Below are 21,659 nucleotides of genomic sequence, written 5' to 3' on the forward strand. Positions count from 1 at the left end.
TGATTAAGATATTTAAGAGAGAGAGAGAGAAAAAAAATACTGATTCCCTCCCAAAGTTCACAAGAATCAATTTATGAGCTCATGATTTAATAAAACGTGAGCTACAACAAACAAACATCTGAAAGCCAACACTATGTATTGAGGTATGTACCATCACTGAGGTATTTGTTGACTTTGTAACACCATTTTCACTACATTGAGTAGGAAAGTGAAAGATAACTCAAAGACGTTGGTTTCCATTCAAATATAAACTACGACTGTAAGTGTAAAACGTTTCCATCGGTGCTGTGTGAGTCAGAGGTGTGAAAAAATATACACCAATTTTACTGTGGCAATAATAACGACTTCAAGAAACTTTTTGTAAATACTTGTAAATGACTTTTTTCTTTAAATGGCAGTAACGGCTTATGCAAATGCATTTTTTGGTCGTTTTAACGTATACACACAGGTATACACACAAACTGGAGTTCTGAAGTGACTTTAGTGTGGTAAATCACACCGCAGGTGGATCTATTTACTAGAACAAAGGTTTTGAGGCTCGATACAAACCAATGGAATTGAAAGATTTGAATCATCTTGGCCTTTCCTCTTTCCTCATTTGAGGACAGATCAGAACATCCGAATTATTTCTGTACTTTTAATCTTAGCTCTGCACCAGGAGACGCTCCCGCCTGTTCCACCCTCACATAACGTTCCACTCAATAAAACTTCTCCAGGACTTATTAGCCATATTTGTCTCAATGTTTGTGTGCACATAACATCTCTGGCTATCTGTGATATCGCTGTACAAATTTATGTGTTGTGTGGAGGTCCTCTTCCCCCTTTGCCCCCGGGGCCTGGTGAGCGAGTCACGGGTGCGCGAGGATTCACAGCAGCCAATGAAACGTCCTTCTGCATTTTTACCCCTTTGCCGTTGGTGGCTGATCCGGCTTTATCCGTGACCTTTGGAGATTTTCCAGCAGGCGGTTGACGGGCAGATGTCTCTGTGATTCAAGAGGAAAACATGGATGGACAAAATTTCATACATTCTGCTTTAAAATAATAAATAAATGAATAAGTGTACACATGTAGCATATAGTCCAAAACGTGCAGATTAAGCACTGTGAGCATGACAAAAATGAATACACACAATTATATATAGTGTGGCTGATTACTGTGACTTCGTACTCTGCTCACTCTATTGGATCTCTTTGTTTCTAGAAATTATTTCTAGTTAAACAGTTAACCTTAACAGGCAATAGCCTATAAAACAGCCACTGATTATTTATGTTTGAGGTATTTGCTGCAGTATTTGCTTATATTAGCTGATGCTAGCTGTTATATTAGCTGATGCTAGCTAGCTATTAGGCTAAACCTTACCTGAGGGTAGCTTCCTGCTTTGATGAAACAGTTCCTCATTTTGTTAGTTTTATCACATTCATTCAAGAGGAAATACTCAACACTGAATGCTGTCACCTATTACTACTAATCACCGTCTTAACTGTTCTAATCTGACCCACATTTGAATGTAAAAAGTTGCTTTTTGTACCGTAATTGAATTTTAAAAATTGTTATTCCACTATTACTCCAATAGGGGGCAAGATAGCGCAATTAACTTTATTATATAATCAAGCTGAAGAGTTCAATTCCTACTTCCAAACAACAATTTTTTTTTTTTTTTTTACATCAATGGGGTTGAATACAGGGACAATTACACATTTTAATCAACACTTTAATATCTATAATCCAGGTTGTAAATTACAAAATCTGGAAAGATTAAGGAGGTAAATACTTATGCAAGCCACTGTGTAATAAATAATTGGGAATTTTTTTGGATAATGAACTGCAGTCCGTTGATGTGTTTTGAAAATGACATACTGTATTGTTATTATTGGTCTATTAAACAAATTTTTTGGGGGGGTCTACCCACTTGATCTTGGACAAAGAGTCTTTTTAATACATCACACCACACCCTTTTATTACTTACATTATAACTTCCACCTGATGTCAACTTAATCTGTAGATCTGTTATGTGTTGTGCGGAATGTTAAGTACATTTAGTTCATTACAGTGTGTATGTGTTTGACAATACTGCTCCGTCTTTGGATATAAAGTGAAGTGAAATCAGACCTAAACAACATTATGACCAGCCTATGAAAGAAACAAAATAAATAAACAAACACAAGGCTACTAACCTGCTTCCTCTTTAGCAGGTGTTGGTGGTGGTATCAAGGATTTGTTGGGCAGAAGATCCTCCAGGTCTTTCATCACCTGATTAGTGCTGTCTTTGTTGTTCCTACGGTTCTTCTCCTCGTCTCTTTGCTAGAGAAAATTTGGACACAGTAGGATACTATATAGTATAGTACCATATATTATATTATACTACATATAAAGCATAATCCTGTGTCAGAAAAGTTACACACCATTTGTATCTTCCTCTTCAGATCCATGTTGGCTTTCTGGTAGGCCTTTGAGACTGTATTCAGATAGTAGATAGCTAACCTGGATAACAAGAGACCATAATAAACTGCCCATGAACTACAGAGGTTGGCTGTATACATTCACAAATGCAGTTAAGGTAAGAAGGAATTTAATTCATACCAGATATTCATTCTTTTGTTTTTGTTTTTTTTAAACATTTTAACAATACTAAAAGCCTCAGCCCTTTTCCTAGTGAGCACTCACACCATGAGAAGTACGACAGATATGATGAGTCCAGGGTTGGATGCGTAGGTAAAGATGTTGGCCATAAAGGCTGGAAGGTTCTGGATCGTCTCAATTACCACATCGTACATCTTTTCTCTCCCGCTGTTCAGAGGATGAAACACAACCATCAACTATAAAGCTGCTGGTATATTTCACTGTGTTTGCTGGTTTATTCACACACATGGTTCTGAAATCAAGGAACCAAGAACCGTAGCCACAAGGGCCATCACTTTCTTTCTCTAGATATGTCTGTTATCAGAGATTTTATATTTTCTACTGAGTTTTAATAGACATTGGACTGCTTTACTATTAAAATGAATGGATTTAATTCAAATTTTATTAACTATAGCAAGTAGATTTATAAATAATGTCTTAAATCAAATAGCAGTTTTAAAAAACGTGTTCTGTCAGTAGACAATTCAGGAATTGCACTTTATGCCTTGTAAATTCCATACCTTCTTCTGATGAAAATTCTCCAGTTACACACGTCATATTTCCCCAGATACTGGGTCAAATATGGTTAATTTTAGGAACATAAGGAGCTGTTTTGATGTTTTGTCATTTGTATTCTGGGCAAAATAAAATCAACCTGAATGTAACCAGTGCTTCAGTTTTGGCCAGTAGTGGTCCATCTGCCAGCTGAATGACAGTGACAATGAAAAATACTTTGTATAACTTGGGAATGCATAATCCCTAAGGTCAAGATGATCAAGATGATCTGATATCGTGTTCAGGTGTATGTAAGTGACCTGAAGGGTCCACAGTCGAATGAAGGAGACATGGTCATCATGGTGTAGACCACAGGCATGAGGCTGAGGAAGAGCACCACCAGCAGGATGCCCATGTAGAAGTTGTTGGAGCGTGAAGCTTTGAACACTCTCTCATGAGGTACGTTACTGCTCATTACAGCCCAGCACTGGAAATACATGGAGGTCACGAGGCGCAGAATGTTTATACCCACCAGCCCTGGGGCATAAAATGCTCCCATCCTAAAGAAAACAGGTATACAAGTATAAGTTTCTCAGCACATAAATGATTTTGTCATTTTAGATCAAGTATTATTTTCTCACCAGATCATTCCCTGGTTGAAAATGAGCCCGAGTACATTTCCGCTGATATCAAACTCTGCATATGAAGGCTGCAAAACATGAATAGACAAATGAAGAGCATAGTAAATTAATGTAAAAGTTGCTTGATATATTTCTCTCTCTCTCTCTCTCTCTCTCTCTCTCTCTGTAATTAAGTGCCCTGTGTAGAGTCGGGTGTCTCTGTGTTTGTCTTGTTGTTAAGTATCATCTATCATCCTAGCTGTTGCTTTCATCCTAGTGTTAGTGATGAATAACATGAGTTTTGTAAGTGTTTTTTTTTTTTATTAATAGGGCAGAATCCAAATTAACTGGATCAGTTATTCAATTTAAAATTCCAAACTTTCTTTTTAAATAAAATACAAACGTGTGTATAAATGTTATAATTACAATTCTTTTTAGGCAATTCTATAGTATAATCAAGTGTCTCTGCCCTCACCTATTTCCAGCTATCTCCTGCAAAATGGAGGAGATTTCAGCCTCACAAGGGCAGGAGATACAAGAGTTAATACCCCCGGGTTTAACCCCTTCATCCAAAATAGAATCAAGATCCCACCAAGATGGGAAATACCTATGTTCCAGCTCTATAGTAATAGTACAAAATCAGGATGACACACTTAAGTTGTCTATACAAGGTGTAACTTCGACACTTACCTGGTGAGGTCACAGTTTGTCTCACTGATAGACCTGACACAAGATCCTAATTTGGTGCCCTTCACACCAGACGTGGCTTCTAGCTATTTCTTTCAGGTCTTGTGTTTAAGATTCCACTTGACTCCTGCAACCTTGCACTTTTTAAGTGGATAGACCAACCCCTCAAAACCAAACCCTGCTTCATCCCCACATTTACATTTATGGCATTTAGCAGACACCCGTATCCACTTACAGAGTCTCTATCAATGAATACATTGATACTGGTTCACTAGGTCATGGACTACCAATACCATCCGTCGAGGTAGGAATATCATCAGTCGAGTTAGGTTTTTACACGGCATTTGAAGACTGCTAGTGACTCAGCTGTTCGGACATCTAGGGGAAGTTCATTCCACCACCTAGGTGCCAGAATAGAGAAGAGTCTTAATGGGTACCTTCCTTGTACCCTGAGAGATGGTGGGACCAGTCAAGCATTGCTAGAGGATTGGAGGGAACAGGGTGCAGTGTGAGGAGTAATAAGAGCTTTGAGGTAAGTGGATGCTGGTCCGTTTTTGGCTTTGTAGGCAAGCATCAGTGTTTTAAATCTGATGCGGGCAGCTACAGGAAGCCAGTGGAGGGAGCACAGCAGTGGGGTGATGAGGGAGAACTGCGGAAAATGTCATAATGGACTTGCAGCGGCAGACTTCCTAGAATTTCTTACCAGTTTAGTCCTCTTCTTCCGATGCAGGAGTTGAAAAAATGGGAACCTTCCTAAGTATCCTGTGTTGTCAGAGATTTTCCCTCATTTGTCCTCCATGGCCTAAGTCCATTCAGACCTCTATGACATCCAGAGTGACATCCATGTGCCCCACATTACGAATACCTTCCCTGACAAATCCAAATTTACCTGTCCTCCCAAGACAAACAGAATCACCATAGTTGACTAGGATCCTTAAGAGTTTAGAATGCTCAAGATAAAATAAAAGTCAGATGAATTCCCCCTCAAGTGTTCCTTCACAATGGTAGGCTTTTATATAATGTAGTAAATAAGCAGTAAGAAGCAGCTACTCCAGCGTCCTTCCCAATCCATGGCTTAATCAAAAAAGGAAGGATCATTTCCTCAGTGCTACACTGACCCCCAAAAATATTCAGAAGAAGCCAAAAATGTATGAATTTCACTGCATTAGAAAATCTCACATGGTAAACTTGCTGAAAAATCAAATTCTGATTCAATTTCTGCAAGTTTGCATCCAAAAAGCCCCATCACCTTCATGCTTTTCTTCTCCTGAATTTCTTCAAAAAAAAAAATTCACCATCAGATCAATTTAGATTCATCTTTACCCATAATCGTCGATTCTAAGTTGATTATTTTGGAAATATGTATAACAGTTAAGGATAATTTCATAATTGAAAGACAGCACATTAACTGTAACAACCAAAATAGGGTTAAGGGTCGAAATACTTTTTTAGGCGCTGTTGAAAATCAGTTGCAGACTTATTCCTGTTCAGCTGTAGTGATATATTCAGTATATATGTTACCTGGAATCTTTTGGTTGAGGAGAAGGTGGGTTGCATTTACATTAAAGAGAGAGCATACACTGCAAGTCAAAGTTCACACCAGCTCATACCTAAGCATTTCTTCAGTTTGTACTGTTTTAGAATAAAAAGTGAACAAGAAATTTGTAAGATATTTTAAACTTGAAAACACTAGTCATAGTAGTAGTAATTTGTGAAGTTTTGAGCATTCTCTGTCATCTTCTCAACCAGCTTCATGAGGGAGATTCGACCCAGGAAAGATCCAAGTTCGGAGTTCAAATTAGGTCCAGATCATCAGTGCTTCATCCAAGTTCTGAATAAAAAGACTACTTGTTTGGGGTAAAACAGTTCATTTCATCATTTAAAAACAATGCTTGTTTGAAGTAAAACAGTTCATCACAGGTCACCACTCAAGCAGGCACTTGAGCTGTGAGGAAGCAAGACTACCTATATTCCTACGACACATCCATGGGTTGTTCGACATTGCTATTCTGGCTAGCAACAATAAATAGTATTAAATAGTATTGTCTCAGGTTAAATTTTTATCCAAGGCTGTTAGTCTAGTCCATTCTATTAATAGCAAATGTATGAATTATACAGTGAATTACAAGACATTATGACCTTCAATCACAAAGCACCTCTTAAAATATAAATTTCATTAATAATAACTCACAAAGCCAGCCTCAAGGTCCCAGCACCAGCAGTAGTTGAGGAAACGTACAATTAAAGCTCTCATGAAGTCTCCAACCAGGATAGTCAGATACGTCACCTGAATATCTGACACCGTTAGCTTCATAAACTCCTACAGCATGCAAAAGAAATAAATCACTTTGGATCATATAGAGCTGTTTATTTAATAAAATAGTTTGTTTACTAGCAAGAAAATGGGTTGTTACGCACAATTCCTACTTCAGTCTCCCAGCACGGACCCCTGATGACATCAGCAGGCGCGATGTCTGGTGGGGGAATATTCTCTGTCACGTTGTGATACAGTGTGTAGTTAGCATAGTACTGGTTTAGAGCCCAGTCGGTTTCATTCTTTATCAGTTTCTCCTTCTCCAGCTTTTGAGGAAGAACCAAAAAGGCAGTGGAAACTTAATATTAAAAATTGATTTTAAATATACATTTAGTATGACTTTGGTGTGTCCCAATTTACACACTTATGCACCATTTTATGGTATTGTGTAGTATAAATAGGGTACTGAAAATTTCAGCACTTTAAGTAACCTGATGATGCACTTAATCAACACCAAAAAATGGAAGTATGGAATTTTGGACACTGACAGCTTTGCTTACATAGTGGAAAAGGGGGCGGGGCTACCAGGAACTGATGCTGGATGAGAAACCAATTTCAAGATGGCTGACAACACTCCGTGGACATGGGGTCTTACAAATGTATCTTAAAGTAGGCCATGTTGTGTGATTTATTGCTCAACATTTTCAAAATTCTGCTAGCGGCATCACATTACTCATCATGGCATCATTTGGGAAACGGCTCATATTTCCGGTTAGTAAAAATTCCAGGATGTAAAATTCATACACTGAACACTAGAATACATAGTGCATAGTGTGTACATTATTTGGACACAACTTTAGAATGTTATTTCATAGCTGCCTCCTGTCTCTGTTGTACCTTCTCATTGACATCATCAATAAGGGCAAACAGGAAGGTGTAGAGGTTTCCCAGGAAGAGGGCAAAGATGCGTCCCAGCTGCCACTTCAGGGCGATCCGAGGATGATAATCCTCCAGTTCAGCGATGGTCTCAAATAAAGGTGGACACACCAAACCTAACAGAGACATTACAATCTCCACCTGTAGGACGCACCATTAACAGGGGAAAAAGAAAGTTCTGGTAAAATATAAAAGCAGAAAAAAAGCACATTCATCATTCAAAGCAAGTAGAATGTATGGAATATTTAAAGACCAGATGAATAGATAAAAGCTGTAAAAAATGTAATTAGTGTGGTTAATTCCTAGTCATTCCTAGTCTAAAAGCAACATTACCTACAAAACCAAACAAAATAAAACCTATTATAAAATTTACCTCATTTTTTTGATACCAGGATAAGTCATTGCGATCCAGTTTAGCGAATTCTTGAGATCTTTTCACGACGAAATAGATGAGATATCCGCTTCCTCCCAGGCTGCACAGGATCAGTAAGTTAGCAAGGACACGCAGAAATCTCCTCAGATGAATGTTTTCGTCCTTCAAATTCTCCTGCTCATCCACTATAGATTCCTACAGGAACGTGATTAAAGTCAGACAGGACATCCAGAGGAGAATCAAAAATACACCTGACACCTGACCATCACATCAATTTGTGCTTGTTGAACATCTCATTCCAAATTTATTCCCCTTTGCTGCTATATGTAGCTCAGAGAGATTCCTCTAGATATTGGAGTATGGCTGTATGGATTTGTGTTCATTCAGCTACAAGAGAATTAGTGAGATCAGACACTGATGTTGGTTGTTGATGATCTGGGGTCTGGGGTGCAGTCGGTGTTCCAGTTAATCCCAAAGGTGTTTGAGGTCAGGGTTTTCCACTCCAACCTTGGCAAACAGTGTCTTTATGGAGTCTTGTGCACAGGGGCCTTGTCATGATGGAAGATTAGGCCTCTTATAGTTCAAGTGAAGAGAAATTCACTTTGCAACAGTTTGTGGAACAACCACAAATGGCATGATGGTCAGGTGTCCACAAACCTTCTAGGTCTGAAACTGAGACACTTCAACCACGGATCATAATCTTTAAATTGTGATTATAAAAAAGATTTTATTTAAAATTTAGGTTCTGGAGTTACACCGATGTATTAAACCAGAACAGCAAATCCCCTGTTTGTGTTTTTATGCAGATGTTTCAACTTATCAAGCAAATAAACCATTACAAAAATGACTAAAGTGTTTTAAAGCAGTTCCGTCAAATTATTTTGATTTTATTTACTATTTTAATTTTAATTATTATTAATTATTTTCCAAGTTTGTTATTTGATTCTGTTGTTAAAATAATAGTGTACAGGTATGAATTTATGCCTGACCTTGAAGCTAGTTGTGATGGAAGCATACTTGTTGTCAGCTGTCTCAGGGTTTCCGATGAGGTAATCCCAGCTAGTGAACAGCTTCCAGCAAAAGACAAAGTCACTCTCCTCTGCCCCATCACCTCCTTCATTGGCATTTCGTGCCATCCTATGACATATTAGCCAGTGACTTTCAGCATGTCTCTCTAAGCAGTATAGATTAGAAGACATAGAATTGTTTAACACAGGAAGGTGAATACTGTGTAGGAAAGAAAGACTCACGTCCTTATCACCACCATCAGGCTGTAGCCAAAAATCCCTATTCCAACTAGGAAATAGGACAAAGGTAGACGGAACTTAAGTAATCCGATAGTATTCTGGTTATTATAGAAGCCATAAAAGAGGACAGAGTACTTGCAGTAGCCCTTTGAAAACAAAAAAAAACGTAAAACGTTAAATCAGGAGATGAATTTGAAACTAATATTTGATAGTATTTCAAATTATTAATAATTTTTTTTGTAAATGAATCTAGTCCTTACTCCAAATTCAAAAAGGACTGAGAAGTCCATAGCGGTAGGCTGCTCCTCTCTAGGGACTGTTTTCCTAGCGATTGAGCCATACGGTAAACCCATCAGGACCTCCAGAAAGAGAGCGAGATGTGACTTTACAGATTACTTCAATCACCAATCATCTGTCTGAAAGAGCAGGAATAGATTCAACAGAATAGTAATATGTGTTCAAATGGTTCAGCCTGAATGTTTTTATTGATGCTTTTCAGAATGTATAGACTATTTGTCATGTCTAAATTGGCATTTAAGTATTTAACTCTCAGGACACTCCAGCAGGTCTCTTCTGTAACTAAAACATTTTCTTTTGCCTGTTTCTTCTTATTAAATAGTTCCTATTAGTACTCAATAATATATATTTAGGATTTAGGATTAGCAACTGAAAAAATGTAGAAGGTTAAGTATACAAATTTGCTCTCAATAGTGGTAGCTCCCATTTATTCTGAGATCATTTGTTCTGATTCTATAATTGAAACCAGTCTGAACAAAACAGTATATAGTTTTATTGGTTTGTCCCAAAATATTATGAATTACATCATAAGTTTACCTCAGGAATGACAACAAGCCCAAACATTAGGCCAAAGAGAACGAGGTTGAGGCCATACATCCACCTGAGGAAGATGAAGTACGAGGCTACAGATGACCCAAAGTGACCTTAAAAAAATCAGAGCAAGTCAGAAAATCTGACACAAGCAACAGGTCTAAAAATAAATAAATAAATAAATAAATAAATAAATAAATAAATAAATAAATAAATAATAAAAAACAGGAAATGAGATATATTTCAATGGGCGTATAAACATGGGGACCAACTTTCAACTTCTTTGATTTTCCTCTCCCATGGAATGCATGCGGTCTTAAAGTTATCGAAGTCACGATTAAACTTGATCAATTTCTGAAAAAAATAATACAATCAATTTAGAAATGAATGCTTTCTATGGTTACTTAAACACCAAATGATCTGTTAAAGAAGATCACATACCTTGGTCATCATGACTTTGAAAGCATACAGCCTCCGGCCTTTTCCTTTACCTAAAGCACCTTCAAATTTTTCTACAAATTCTTGTGCCTCCCTGAAACCATTGACAAAAACACACAGATGAATCATGTATTAAAAATTTAGTTTTGCAATGCTAATATATCAGAAAACATTCAGATCTTTCATACTGTGTCATTACATGCGGTAAGTGGCCCAATTCACCATCTCTGTGGGGTAAACACAGACCTTGACACCTGTTCACCAATATCACATTCCACCTGATACTAGTTTCCAACGTAACCTAAGACATTGGGCAATTAATTACCCCCTGGATTGGTGATAGGTGGGGATCATGACGAGACAACACATTAAATACACAGCAAAAGAAAGACAATATCTTTAGCAATAAAAATACAGTAATATGGAAGTTTAAATTCCAAATTCCACATTGGGGTTTGATATTTTTAGATGTTTTTTTATTATTATTTATTTTTATGCTATTCACCTGAGGAGGCCAGCATTTACAAAAAAGCCCAGAAACTGACCAACCAGCTATCCAACAATATGCAGAAACGTCTGGAATGTACACTATGTAGGGTAGTGATGGCTCAAACTCGTAAGGATCTGGGTTGTTGATAGCAAGATTGGGGGTTCAAGCCAAGCAGCGACTGTTGAGCCCTTGACCAAGACCCTTAGCCCTTTCTTCTCCAGGGGTGCTGTAGCATGACTGACCCTGCAATCTGACCCCAAACTTCCTAAACTGGGATATGCAAAAAAAAGAATTTCACTTTGCTGTAAAGTACAAGTAAAGACTTCAACTTCTATGTTAAGTCCAGACAGATAACAATCTTGTAAGCTAACCTACAGTAAAAGAGTTTTCCCAGGTTCTGAAATACTCATCCGAACAGAATTACGGAAGCCAAACAAGATGAACCGTCATCTAGCCATGCTTGTAGATTACCAGGATTTCCTTCCAGGTACCAGGTCAATTAAAAGACTCCTTTGCCACATTGCCACCCTTTTTGTCTAGGGATCTATTTCACCAGCATTCAGGTACTCAGCGAAATACAAACCGCTGAAGCCCAGCTGCCAGGACAGGCTATCGATGTTCTCTTGGGCAGTGTTTGATTCTACTACCTCTGAACTTGTCTAAACTATCATCATCTATTCTGCTTCAAGATTGCCTGGGCCAGTCTGAGGTAAAGGTTCAGCACAAGGCCATAGAAGAACGGATTAAAGAGCACTTTATTTAACTTGTGAGATGAATATGAGCGAGAATCAGTGAACACTGGGTCCTGCATGAAAATCAGCCACACAGATTTGGATTAAGGGAAGATTTTTGTAGTTCAAGGCATGGCATGCTGTAAGTGTAACATTCGAGCTACAACCAAAAGTTGACATTGTAATACAATTCTATTACAACCCCAATATCAACTACAAGCCCAAAACCACTGAAACCACAGACCAAAATCTGGACCATCCAAGAACTGCTAAGACAGCATCCCAGACTACTGATGGCCCAGACTGCCATTTCTTGAAACAAGAAGGGACTATGTTACTTCAAAATCCCGAGTCTCCTTTTCATCCGCCATGGTTTGTTCCGGAGTGTGGCGATAATTTTCTTCTTTTCTTCGACCTCCTCTTTTAGCCGAGCCATTTCGCCCTCTGATAGAGACTCGACATCCGACTCGCCAGCTGATGAGCTGCCAGAGAGGGACATCAGAGATCACAATATGGTATGAAATCATTAAATGGCTATTTCTAATCTCTAACACAGTACTGCTTGTAATTTGATTTAGTGTTCTTACACAACAGTTTTATAATATAAAGCTAATACATATGAATGTTCATGAAAAAGCATTTGAAGATGTTTCTGCACATTTCAGAATTATCCTGAATCCTGAAAAATACTGTAGATACCTTTCTGAGCTAGCTAGCTGAAAAAAATGCTTCCTGACAGATCTTTTGCTTTCGAGATGTATTTTAATTACCGAATCTTTCTTCAGTGTTATCTGCTCTTTCTTCTGTGCCCTGTTATCCAATCCTATTTTTTGTTCAAATGCTAGTTCTCAAACTTATGAATATTTGCGTATTTCCAGTTTATTACAAATCCAAGATGTTGTATGGATATGGTTTTGTAAATTTGTAGTTATTGAGATTTTTTACAAAAAGCAACAACCCACATGCTCTCTAAGATTAATGTCATATTCTATGAACTCAACATTCATTTTAAGACTTTTTGAACTGAAATATTAAAAGCTAGAAAGAAAGCCTATAGAATACTCTACCCGCTACCATCTCCTTTTTTCTTTTTGTCATCCCCCTTTTCTTTCCCATCTTTACTTGCTCCAGTCTTCTCTTTATTGTTCTCTTCTTCTTTTTCCTTCTTGGTCTCTCCTTTTCCTTTCTTCTTGCTCACTTTGTCCTCTTCGCTGTCCACATCAGAGTCCTGACCTTTGGCATTGGTCTTCTTTCTGTTGTTTGCTCTTCTGCGACTGCGGGGTTTCTCGTTCTCATTGTCCTCGGAATTCTCTTTCTTCCTTCTGCCTCTTCTTTGGCGAGGAGCTACATCTTCATCGTCATCATCATCGCTGTCCGCTGGTTTTGCTTTCGCGCTGCGAGCAGCAGGTCTGGGTCTTCTTGCACTTTTTGGTCTCCTGTTGGTGTCCTCTGGGGAACAGGTGATATATTGAATTGTCCTGGTTCATGTACAATATTTTATACACTTGCACATACATATACATATACAATGCCATAAAAACAAAAATGCACTCATTTATCCAAATAAAAAACAATGCGTTTTTTTATCCAAATAATAAACTATGACTAGCATAAGCAAAAAAAATTCATTAAATATTTTTAAAAATGTCTCTATTTTAGTTTAGAACATCCCCCAGAATTACTATCATCCTTAAACAAGCTAAAATGACCACATAAAAATAGACATTTAAACACAATCATTCATAACCTCTTGTGAATATTAGTGGCATCATGAATTCTTCCAAGTACCAAGATATTACAGTCCAATTTCCTTTTCATTCATACAAAACAATTCATACAATAAGTGTTTAATATTTTAGAGTGGGGACCAAAAGAATTCTGTGATTTAGAAAAATGGATATAAATAGAATGTGTTAGAAATCTGAAAATTCTAAAAACAAAACTATGAATTGTTCTGCACTATTTCTAGATAGTTATTTAAATGTTCATAAATTTCTGATATTGACAACATTGCTTTGTACAAAAGGTCAGATTTTCCTCATGTCTAATCTCCTTTACTGAAGCGTGTAATAGACAGCACTCAAAAACATATCATAGAATTTTACACAAACGTGTGGAGTCTTAATATTTAAACATAAATATTTCAGATCTATCTAGTTTATCTAGTTTAGTTTTCACTCAAGTCGCTGTCAACAGTAAAATAATTAGTAATGAACATTGTTTTGACTTGATTATGGAAATTATATGCATTTTCACTAGGGCGCTCAGACTTTTGGACTCTACTGTATATAACAAAAAGTTCTATAAAAAAGCTTTGATTTTTAATTTCCTAGATTCAAGTTATATTAAATGTGTATATGTATCTGCTTGGAAGTAATGTTCTGTATGCTATACCTTCTTTGAACTCAACTGTATATGCTTTAGCTTGTGAATAAAATAATAAAAATGCTCATTAAAATGAGTGAGAGAGAGAGATCTAAACTCAGAGTCATGCTAAAATCTATCATATCACATAACTTACCATCGCTGTCTAATTCAGCATCGATCTCAATTCCAACTACAACACAATCACAAAATGTTAAACAGATTAATATCCTAGTGTATAGAATATCATTAAATAAACAGCATAGAAAAGGTATGCACATGTGCACATTTTCTTTTTCAATAAAATACTATTTTAAAAAGCCTCAACACAACAAACATGTAGAGGAAAAACCTGCTGTTGGTCTCACCATCATCCAGAGTTGCTACGATGCCAGTTTTTGGCCGCGGCATTTCCACGTTTCCACTGTTCGTACAACTTTAGTGTTCAGTTATTCCTCTAACCCGTAGCATTCTCCTAGTGAAGGCATGTGACACAGATGATACAGTTGAGTGGCATTCAGCTTCACTGTGTGTGTGTGTTTGTGTGTGTGTAGCAGGTGCATCCCTCCAAAGCCTGAGCATCAGATGTCCCCTTGGATACGGCAAACGATATCACTCCGGAAATTGGCATCAAAAGAGGCTAGCGGCCAGAGGAGAAATCTCAAGAGGAGGATGGACAAAAGACAGCGTAAAATGACCTGGTCCTAACCTGCACGCAACCACATCTTCATTTAATGAGCACACTAATAGAGCTCGGAGCTACTGACCGTAGATAACACTGAAAATACTGCCTGCTTCAGGTAGAAGTATTTCACTATTTTATTATTTCAAGGAGTTTGTATATGAATTTTAGATGGTTTGAGAAGAATATTTAGAATATTTAGGAATTGATATGAAGTAACTAATATAATAAAAATTGAATACACACCACCATGAAAGACAGAATAGTGATTCCATGTCCCTGAAAAAATATCAAAATAGAGCTTTTGCTTCATTTTTATTTATTTAAAAACACCAAGAACAACAAATCACACCGCTGTCTAACGTTCTTTAATGGCCTGTAAAGAAATTAGTTGATGTTTTTTAAATAGCTCTTTAATTAGTCAAACACATGTCTGCTTATGTGGACATAGCTAAGCCTGATGAATAATTCATGTAGGAATTGGACACCGAGGCACAACCTGTTCAGCCATTAAAACCTTCTCCTTCCTAGAATTATGGCGCTGTTTTTAACTGTTAATGACTGGTAGTGATGTAATGAAGATGAGACTATGATGTAAAGCACTTTCAAACAGAGGAAACAGGAAACAGACAAAGAGGAGGAACTTGCATTAAAAAGTCTGATCTCTGTGACTTTGATTGTGGCATGGTTTATGGTACCAGATGAGCTTGTTTAAGTATTTCAGAAACTGCTGAGACACAACAGTCTATAGAGAGAGAAAAGAAAAGCCAGGAAACGATTATATATAGCTGCTATAATTAGTAATATTTCGGAAAACGGACTGTCACTGTTACAAAGCTCTGAGACTCCTTACACAATCACTATATAAAGGATTATATGCTTTTCTTTGCTTCAGCATCTAACAACACAGTTTTTATCCCGTTCATTATTAGGCTTAGATTAAGTGGGGTGAAAAAAAAATCTATCGTTTATTGTTAGAATATTTCACTATTATAATATTAATCAACACCTTGTGGCTAGAGCATTCAATATTTTCTATTAATTCTAATTCTATTAGGTAGCTCTGCATTTGGATCAAAACTCCTACCATTGTGTCTGGTTTTATGCTTAGGACAATTCATCAGGAAATTTGGGACAGAATTCATTTTGTAAGGCAGGAAATGAATTTAGCTGTAATGTATTTATTAACAATGCACAGTTATGAACTTCATTCTGCTTAATTCTCATGTGCACCAAATAGGCATTTCTACACTTAAGGATGTACACTTAAGACTTAAGGGTTTATAACAGTTTTTTAGATGTGCATCTAGCCTTACATTTCAGCCCTCTTAATAGTTAGGGGAAGTAAGAATAACATGGATATTGTATTCCAACAATCTGACCTTAAGACTTAGTGGAAAGGTGTTTAGACCTTCACCTCTCTTACACCATTGGTGTGGGGTGATCTTAACCTTGTAGAATCTATATAAAGTACATGTTGCAGCTGACTTTCTTAAATGGCACGACTCGAAATAATAGCCAAGAGAAGGAGGCATTGTTCACAGAAAGCCACGTCACAGTAGGGCCTTTGTGTCCAATCTGTCAGTAGCTGACTGTAGGGATGTTTGCCAGGTTTCCATCCCCAGGGAACTGCACAGCAACCAGACGCAGAACTTTGGTACAGAATGTGGAAATATGGCCAATGGCTAAGGGAGAGATTAGGTTTTTAGCCCCACCCATTAGATTGGCCAGTGATTTTAGTGTAAGTCCATGAATGGTCTCTCTGTGGTGGAGGGAAAGCTGTTGGATGTGGTGTATTGTCTACACACTGAGGTCTTACATAAGGTCAAATGGCTTTTTCTCAGGACTGCATATCATATCTGGAAGACCAGGAAACAGCAGAACAAAACTCCAACAGCACCCTCAAGCTACCAAGGATGATCACACTCGATTTTTTCTTTCAGCTTGACCAATCTATATTTATATTTATGGCACTTAGCAGACGCTCTTATCCAGAGTTACTTACCTTTATCTTATTTATACAACTGAGCAAGCAGCAGGATACTGCACTCTCATTGCTGCGGCCTAGGTTCAATTCCTGGGCAGGGATCCGACCCAGCCAGTGAGGGGCTAACTCTCAGTGCTGGTCACAAGCCTGGATAAAATTTCTGGCATTTGGCAGATGCCCTTATCCAGAGCTACCTACATTTTCTTTACTCATTTTATGCTACTGAGCAATTGGGGGTTAAGGTCCTTGCTAAAAGCTCCAGGAGTGGCAACCTGGGATTCTACCCCACAACCTTCCAATCAACATTGGCAGCTTGGCAGTGTAGGGGCTTGAACACCACTTTTCTGAACAACAACCCAGAGCTTTAACCACATGAGCCACCATCAGGTTTAAAAACATATCTGGATCAGATGATCTGCAATGGTGACCCTGAACAGGAAGTACAGTAGCTGAAGGACAATTACAACATTCAACTGAAGAGTTGAGGGTGAAGCACCTTGCTCAAGGGCCCAGCTGTTGTGACTTGGCAGTTGTGGGATTTGAAATCACAACCTTTCAATCAGTAGTCCAACATCTTTTGCACTAAGCAGCACTGTGAGAGTTCGGATTACTTTACTGGAAGATATATTACAGATTAAGGCTGTATGTAAGGTCCAAGGTTCGAAAAGTGTTAGTGGCTTGTGGTTCTGATCATCACACATTCCAAGAGTCATTCTGAATTTGCTTAGTGATGTGATTTACAGGACAATCAGTGGGGTCCTTTTAAGAAGTTATCCTATGGCAGATTTTGTGGCACCATTTTTTGTTGGTCAAATTTGAAGGCTGAATTTAATGTGTTCACAGAAGGATGTCAATCACAAATCAGGACAGATTTGTCTCAACAAATTGAGCTTTTCTCTGAGTCATCAGAGACATAACTCCCAGCAACTCTCTCTTAGCCGTCGAAACCTTCACTCTATCTCCCCCTCTTCTGTAGCTTCTTTCACTCTTTCATCTCTTCCTGACTATGACTCCTTTCCCCCCCTACCCTAGGACTCAGCTACAGTCACTTTTCTCCCCTCTCTTTCCTGAACCATGGACCTTCTCCACCCTCAGTCTACTAAACACAGGAAGAATTCCTGTCCTGCTCCTTGGCTATCAGATGTGCTGCGCAACAATCGGAGAGAACTACGATCAGCAGAGAGGAGGTGGAAGAAATCTCAACTCGATGCAGATCTCATCTCTTACCACACACTCCTGTCCAAATTGTCTTTGGACATGACTACTGCCAAGACTACCTTCTACAAGGAAAAGCTCAAAGCTTCTGCACAAGATCCTCAAAAGCTCAAAATCTTCTCATCACTACTCAACCCTCTTGCTCCACCTGCTTTATCCTTCCTGACCGCTGAAGACTTTGCCACTTTTTACAGCAAGATCTGCCAAACCTCCGCTTCTGCCCCAACTTCCCCTACATTACACAGCCAGGACTCCCTACTCCTTTATTGAGGCACCTCTCAACTGTAGCAGCATTAAGAGGTTTTGCAAATTATCCAGTCTTGCAATCCTACCACCTACCGGATCCAATCCCTTCCACTATGCTCCAGCCCAACTCACTTGACCTCCTGCCCTTCATCCCCATCATACCCCTCATCAATGAATCCATAGCATCTGGCCATGTACCAATTACCTTCAAGAGCAAGGGGTATACCTATACTGAAGAAACCTGCTCTGGAACCCTCAGACATCAGCAACTACGGTATCACTTCTCTCCTTTTTTTCTAAAATTCTTAAATGCATTGTTTATAATCAGCTGTCTGACTATCTCCTGCAGAACTATCTCCAAGATCCCAACCAGTCTGGCTTCAAAGCAGCACATTCCACAGAGACTGCCCTTTTGGCTGTCACTGAGAAACTACATGCTGCTAGATCAGCCAAGCTGTCATATGTTTTCCTCCTCCTCAACCTTTCTGTAACATTTGACACAGTACCACAAGACTCTTTCATCCACCTTCAGGAGTCTTGGAATTCAGCATAGGAACAGCATAGGAATGGTTTGCTTCCTACCTGGATGGTCGTTCTTATTAGGTAACATGGAGGGCATTGACATCTGCTCCACAAGGACTCTCCATTGGTGTCCCACAAGGCTCAGTCCTTGATCCTCTCATTTTCTCCACCTATACTCACTCTTTTGTCAAAGTTATATCCTCATACTTCCGCTATGCCAATGACTCTCTGCATGTCTGGTGGACATATCATTGTGGATGATGGCACATCAGCCAAAACTCAATCCCAGCAAAACTGAACTGCTGGTCAGCCCAGGCGATTCATCCCCTGCCCAGGATCTCACGTTATCTCTGAACAACTCCCTAATCTCCCCTTAGGCCAATGCTCACAATCTTGGGGTAACCATGGATAATCAACTGTCCTTTTCCTCCCATGTTACTAATGTCACATGCTTATGTTGGTTTCTCAGAAGGATTCGGCCATTTCTTTCCACACAGGATGCTCAGGTGCTTGTTCAGTCTTTTGTTATTTTGAGACTGGACTACTGCAACTCTCTACTGGCAGGACTTAGATCTACTAGCACTGCTTGACGGGTCCCACCATCTCTCAGGGTACAAGGTATGTATACATGTAGACTCTTCTCAGTTCTGGCACTGAGGTAGTGGAATGAACTTCCCCTAGATGTCCATATAGCTGAGTCGCTGACTGTCTTCAAACGACGAATGAAGACCTACATCTTCCTGAAGCACTTAAACTAGCTTTTCCCTGTTTGTTTGGTGTATTGTTGTATGTTGTATGTAGATTTAAAAAAAGCAAAAAAAAAAAACAACAACCTCCCACAGTAAGCTGATGTCATCCTAAGTCTGTGACCTATTGAACCTGAGTTAATGTATTCAGTGATAGAGACTTCAAAGCACTTTTGTATGTCGCTCTGGATAAGAGTGTCTGCCAAATGCCAGAAATGTAAATGTCATCACATGCTTTAAAATGTCATTAAGAACATAAATGGCATCAGCTTTATCAAGAATTAATGAAAAGCTTTTATTCACATGGCATAATTCGTGAATTAAAACAATTCCTTGTTTAACGTATGGCGTAGTGTTTTAATCATGCTTTTAGATTGTAAACGGATTCTTGAGCTGCCTCAGTCAACCAGTCAACTCCTGGTTAAGGTTGGCTTTGTTAACCAAGTGAACGAATAAAGAAAAAATCTCACATGTCTTAGATTAATAGTTAATGATATCTGCTCTTGCATTTTGCATGAGGTCCTGCAATGTTAATGAAACCTATGCACCGAGCCTCTGATGAATAAATGGCACGATTGCGTAAAATTAGTTGAGAGTCGTCATATTTTCAACCGTTTTAAGTGTATTGGTAATTAAGGGAGAATGGATGGCAAAATATTTCAATCAACAAATCACCACACACAATGGATAATCAGTACTGATAAATGGTACACGATGGCAGGGCAAATGGCGTAGTCAAGGCCATCGGATGATTCACGAACCACATATATCTGTGCTGGCAAATCTCTCGCAGTGGGGAAAAGGATCTATCTATGAGACACAGTACACCAGCAGAGATAACAGTAGATTGGAGAATCCTGCGAGGGGGCATCTGTAACTCCAGCATTTGAAAAGCATGGAAACAATGCACACAATCTACCTTAGGATCATTCTGTTTCAAGCATTCAGATACTGCTCCCTATACATAGAAAAAACCAGAGCTGAAACCTGATATACTTATTATATCCCATCATCTGAAATATTTATTCATGAGCCCAGGTGTATTTAATTGTAAATGTGTGTATTATTAGAACATTTTATTGTTTCCATTTCATTTATATTTTTTTGAAAAAATTACTTTTAGACGGTTCTGCAATAAAGCATTTGTTTAAATACTTTTGAAATGAGTTTCTTTCTTTCTTTCTTTCTTTCTTTATTTGTTTTTACAAATGTATCAGGAACTGGAATACACCACTAAAAATGATGATATGTTTAGACAATTATGTAAAGAAAACCTAACTGAAATTGAATGACTTCAGAGTAAAATAACAAAGGTAAATAAATAAATGAATAAAATAACTAAAAAAAATAAAAAATAAATCGTAAATAATAGATGAAAAAAAAAATAGTAGGCTACTTAATTTTTTAATCAATAGTCTTTATACCATAAATTCCAAAAATTGTAGGGAAATCCTGAAAATGTGATAATCCCTGTTTTTTTTATTATTGTTTTTTATTACTATTATAATTTTTCAATTCAATAGAACTGAATAGCCCTCAACGTTAAGGGCAGTGTTTTAGGGACATTTTGTTTAGTTTTTCACTGACACTGTCAGCTAATTAGAACACTGTCCAAATTTCTGTAAAGCTGCTTTGTGATAATGTTCATTCCTGGCACTAATATAAATATCATCATCATCATCATCATGTTATATAAACCTTTCGCATACAAACCTCAATATATTGCTGCCATTTTTTATCTTGGTGGAGGTACATCTGAGATCAGACAGGTGAAACTTGACTAAAGAGGTGAAGACAATGCAGCATAGAGTGCAGAGGTAAGCCAAGACCTCAATCTGTCACTCACATGAAGGTCTGATAAACAATTGTTAGTCTGAGATCAAACCCGACTGAGCCGTACTCGGTCCATAATGACAGATAAATATCAGATTCGACTGACAGAAGTATCAGTTTGTGCAGCACGTCAAATGAGAACAACAAAGCAACCAAAAGAGCTTTGGACAATCATCACTAAAGTGTTCTCAACCCCTGCTTGTCTGTTTATCTCCTGCTCTTGCTCTGCCCTCATCGTCCTCCAGGATCACTGATGCTCCATGTCTCTAGTTTCTGTTACCATGTTGTTTCATGGCATTTGATGCAATACACACAAGGACATGACATTGGGGAGGTATTTTACACT

At 38.2% G+C, this 21,659-nt stretch overlaps 1 protein-coding gene across 1 annotated transcript; it reads right to left on the reverse strand.

The window, feature by feature from the left end:
* Positions 1-792: 792 nt before the first annotated feature.
* On the reverse strand, positions 793-14,591 carry tmc2b (transmembrane channel-like 2b). The gene is made up of 20 exons (XM_058375684.1): positions 14,451-14,591; positions 14,240-14,275; positions 12,786-13,167; positions 12,057-12,200; positions 10,501-10,591; positions 10,332-10,413; positions 10,066-10,172; positions 9,492-9,590; positions 9,235-9,377; positions 8,974-9,121; positions 7,985-8,179; positions 7,573-7,752; positions 6,840-7,001; positions 6,613-6,741; positions 3,756-3,823; positions 3,435-3,674; positions 2,665-2,787; positions 2,403-2,481; positions 2,175-2,301; positions 793-983 (listed from the first exon to the last, which is right to left on the reverse strand). Exons 1-20 carry the CDS (start codon positions 14,491-14,493, stop codon positions 793-795), a joined length of 2,769 nt encoding a protein of 922 aa, XP_058231667.1. The 5' UTR covers positions 14,494-14,591.
* Positions 14,592-21,659: the final 7,068 nt, after the last annotated feature.

Source organism: Hemibagrus wyckioides, linkage group LG22, assembly GCF_019097595.1.
Source record: "Hemibagrus wyckioides isolate EC202008001 linkage group LG22, SWU_Hwy_1.0, whole genome shotgun sequence".
NCBI lineage: Eukaryota > Metazoa > Chordata > Actinopteri > Siluriformes > Bagridae > Hemibagrus > Hemibagrus wyckioides.

Excerpts from the sequence above, each read along its gene's own strand:
- tmc2b (XM_058375684.1), bottom strand. The coding sequence starts at position 14,493 with ATGCCGCGGCCAAAAACTGGCATCGTAGCAACTCTGGATGATG. Across the intron at positions 10,592-12,056 it reads AGGAGACTCGGGATTTTGAA|GGAGGCACAAGAATTTGTAG; the intron begins GTAACATAGTCC and ends CAATGGTTTCAG. Across the intron at positions 7,002-7,572 it reads TTGATGATGTCAATGAGAAG|CTGGAGAAGGAGAAACTGAT; the intron begins GTACAACAGAGA and ends CTTCCTCAAAAG.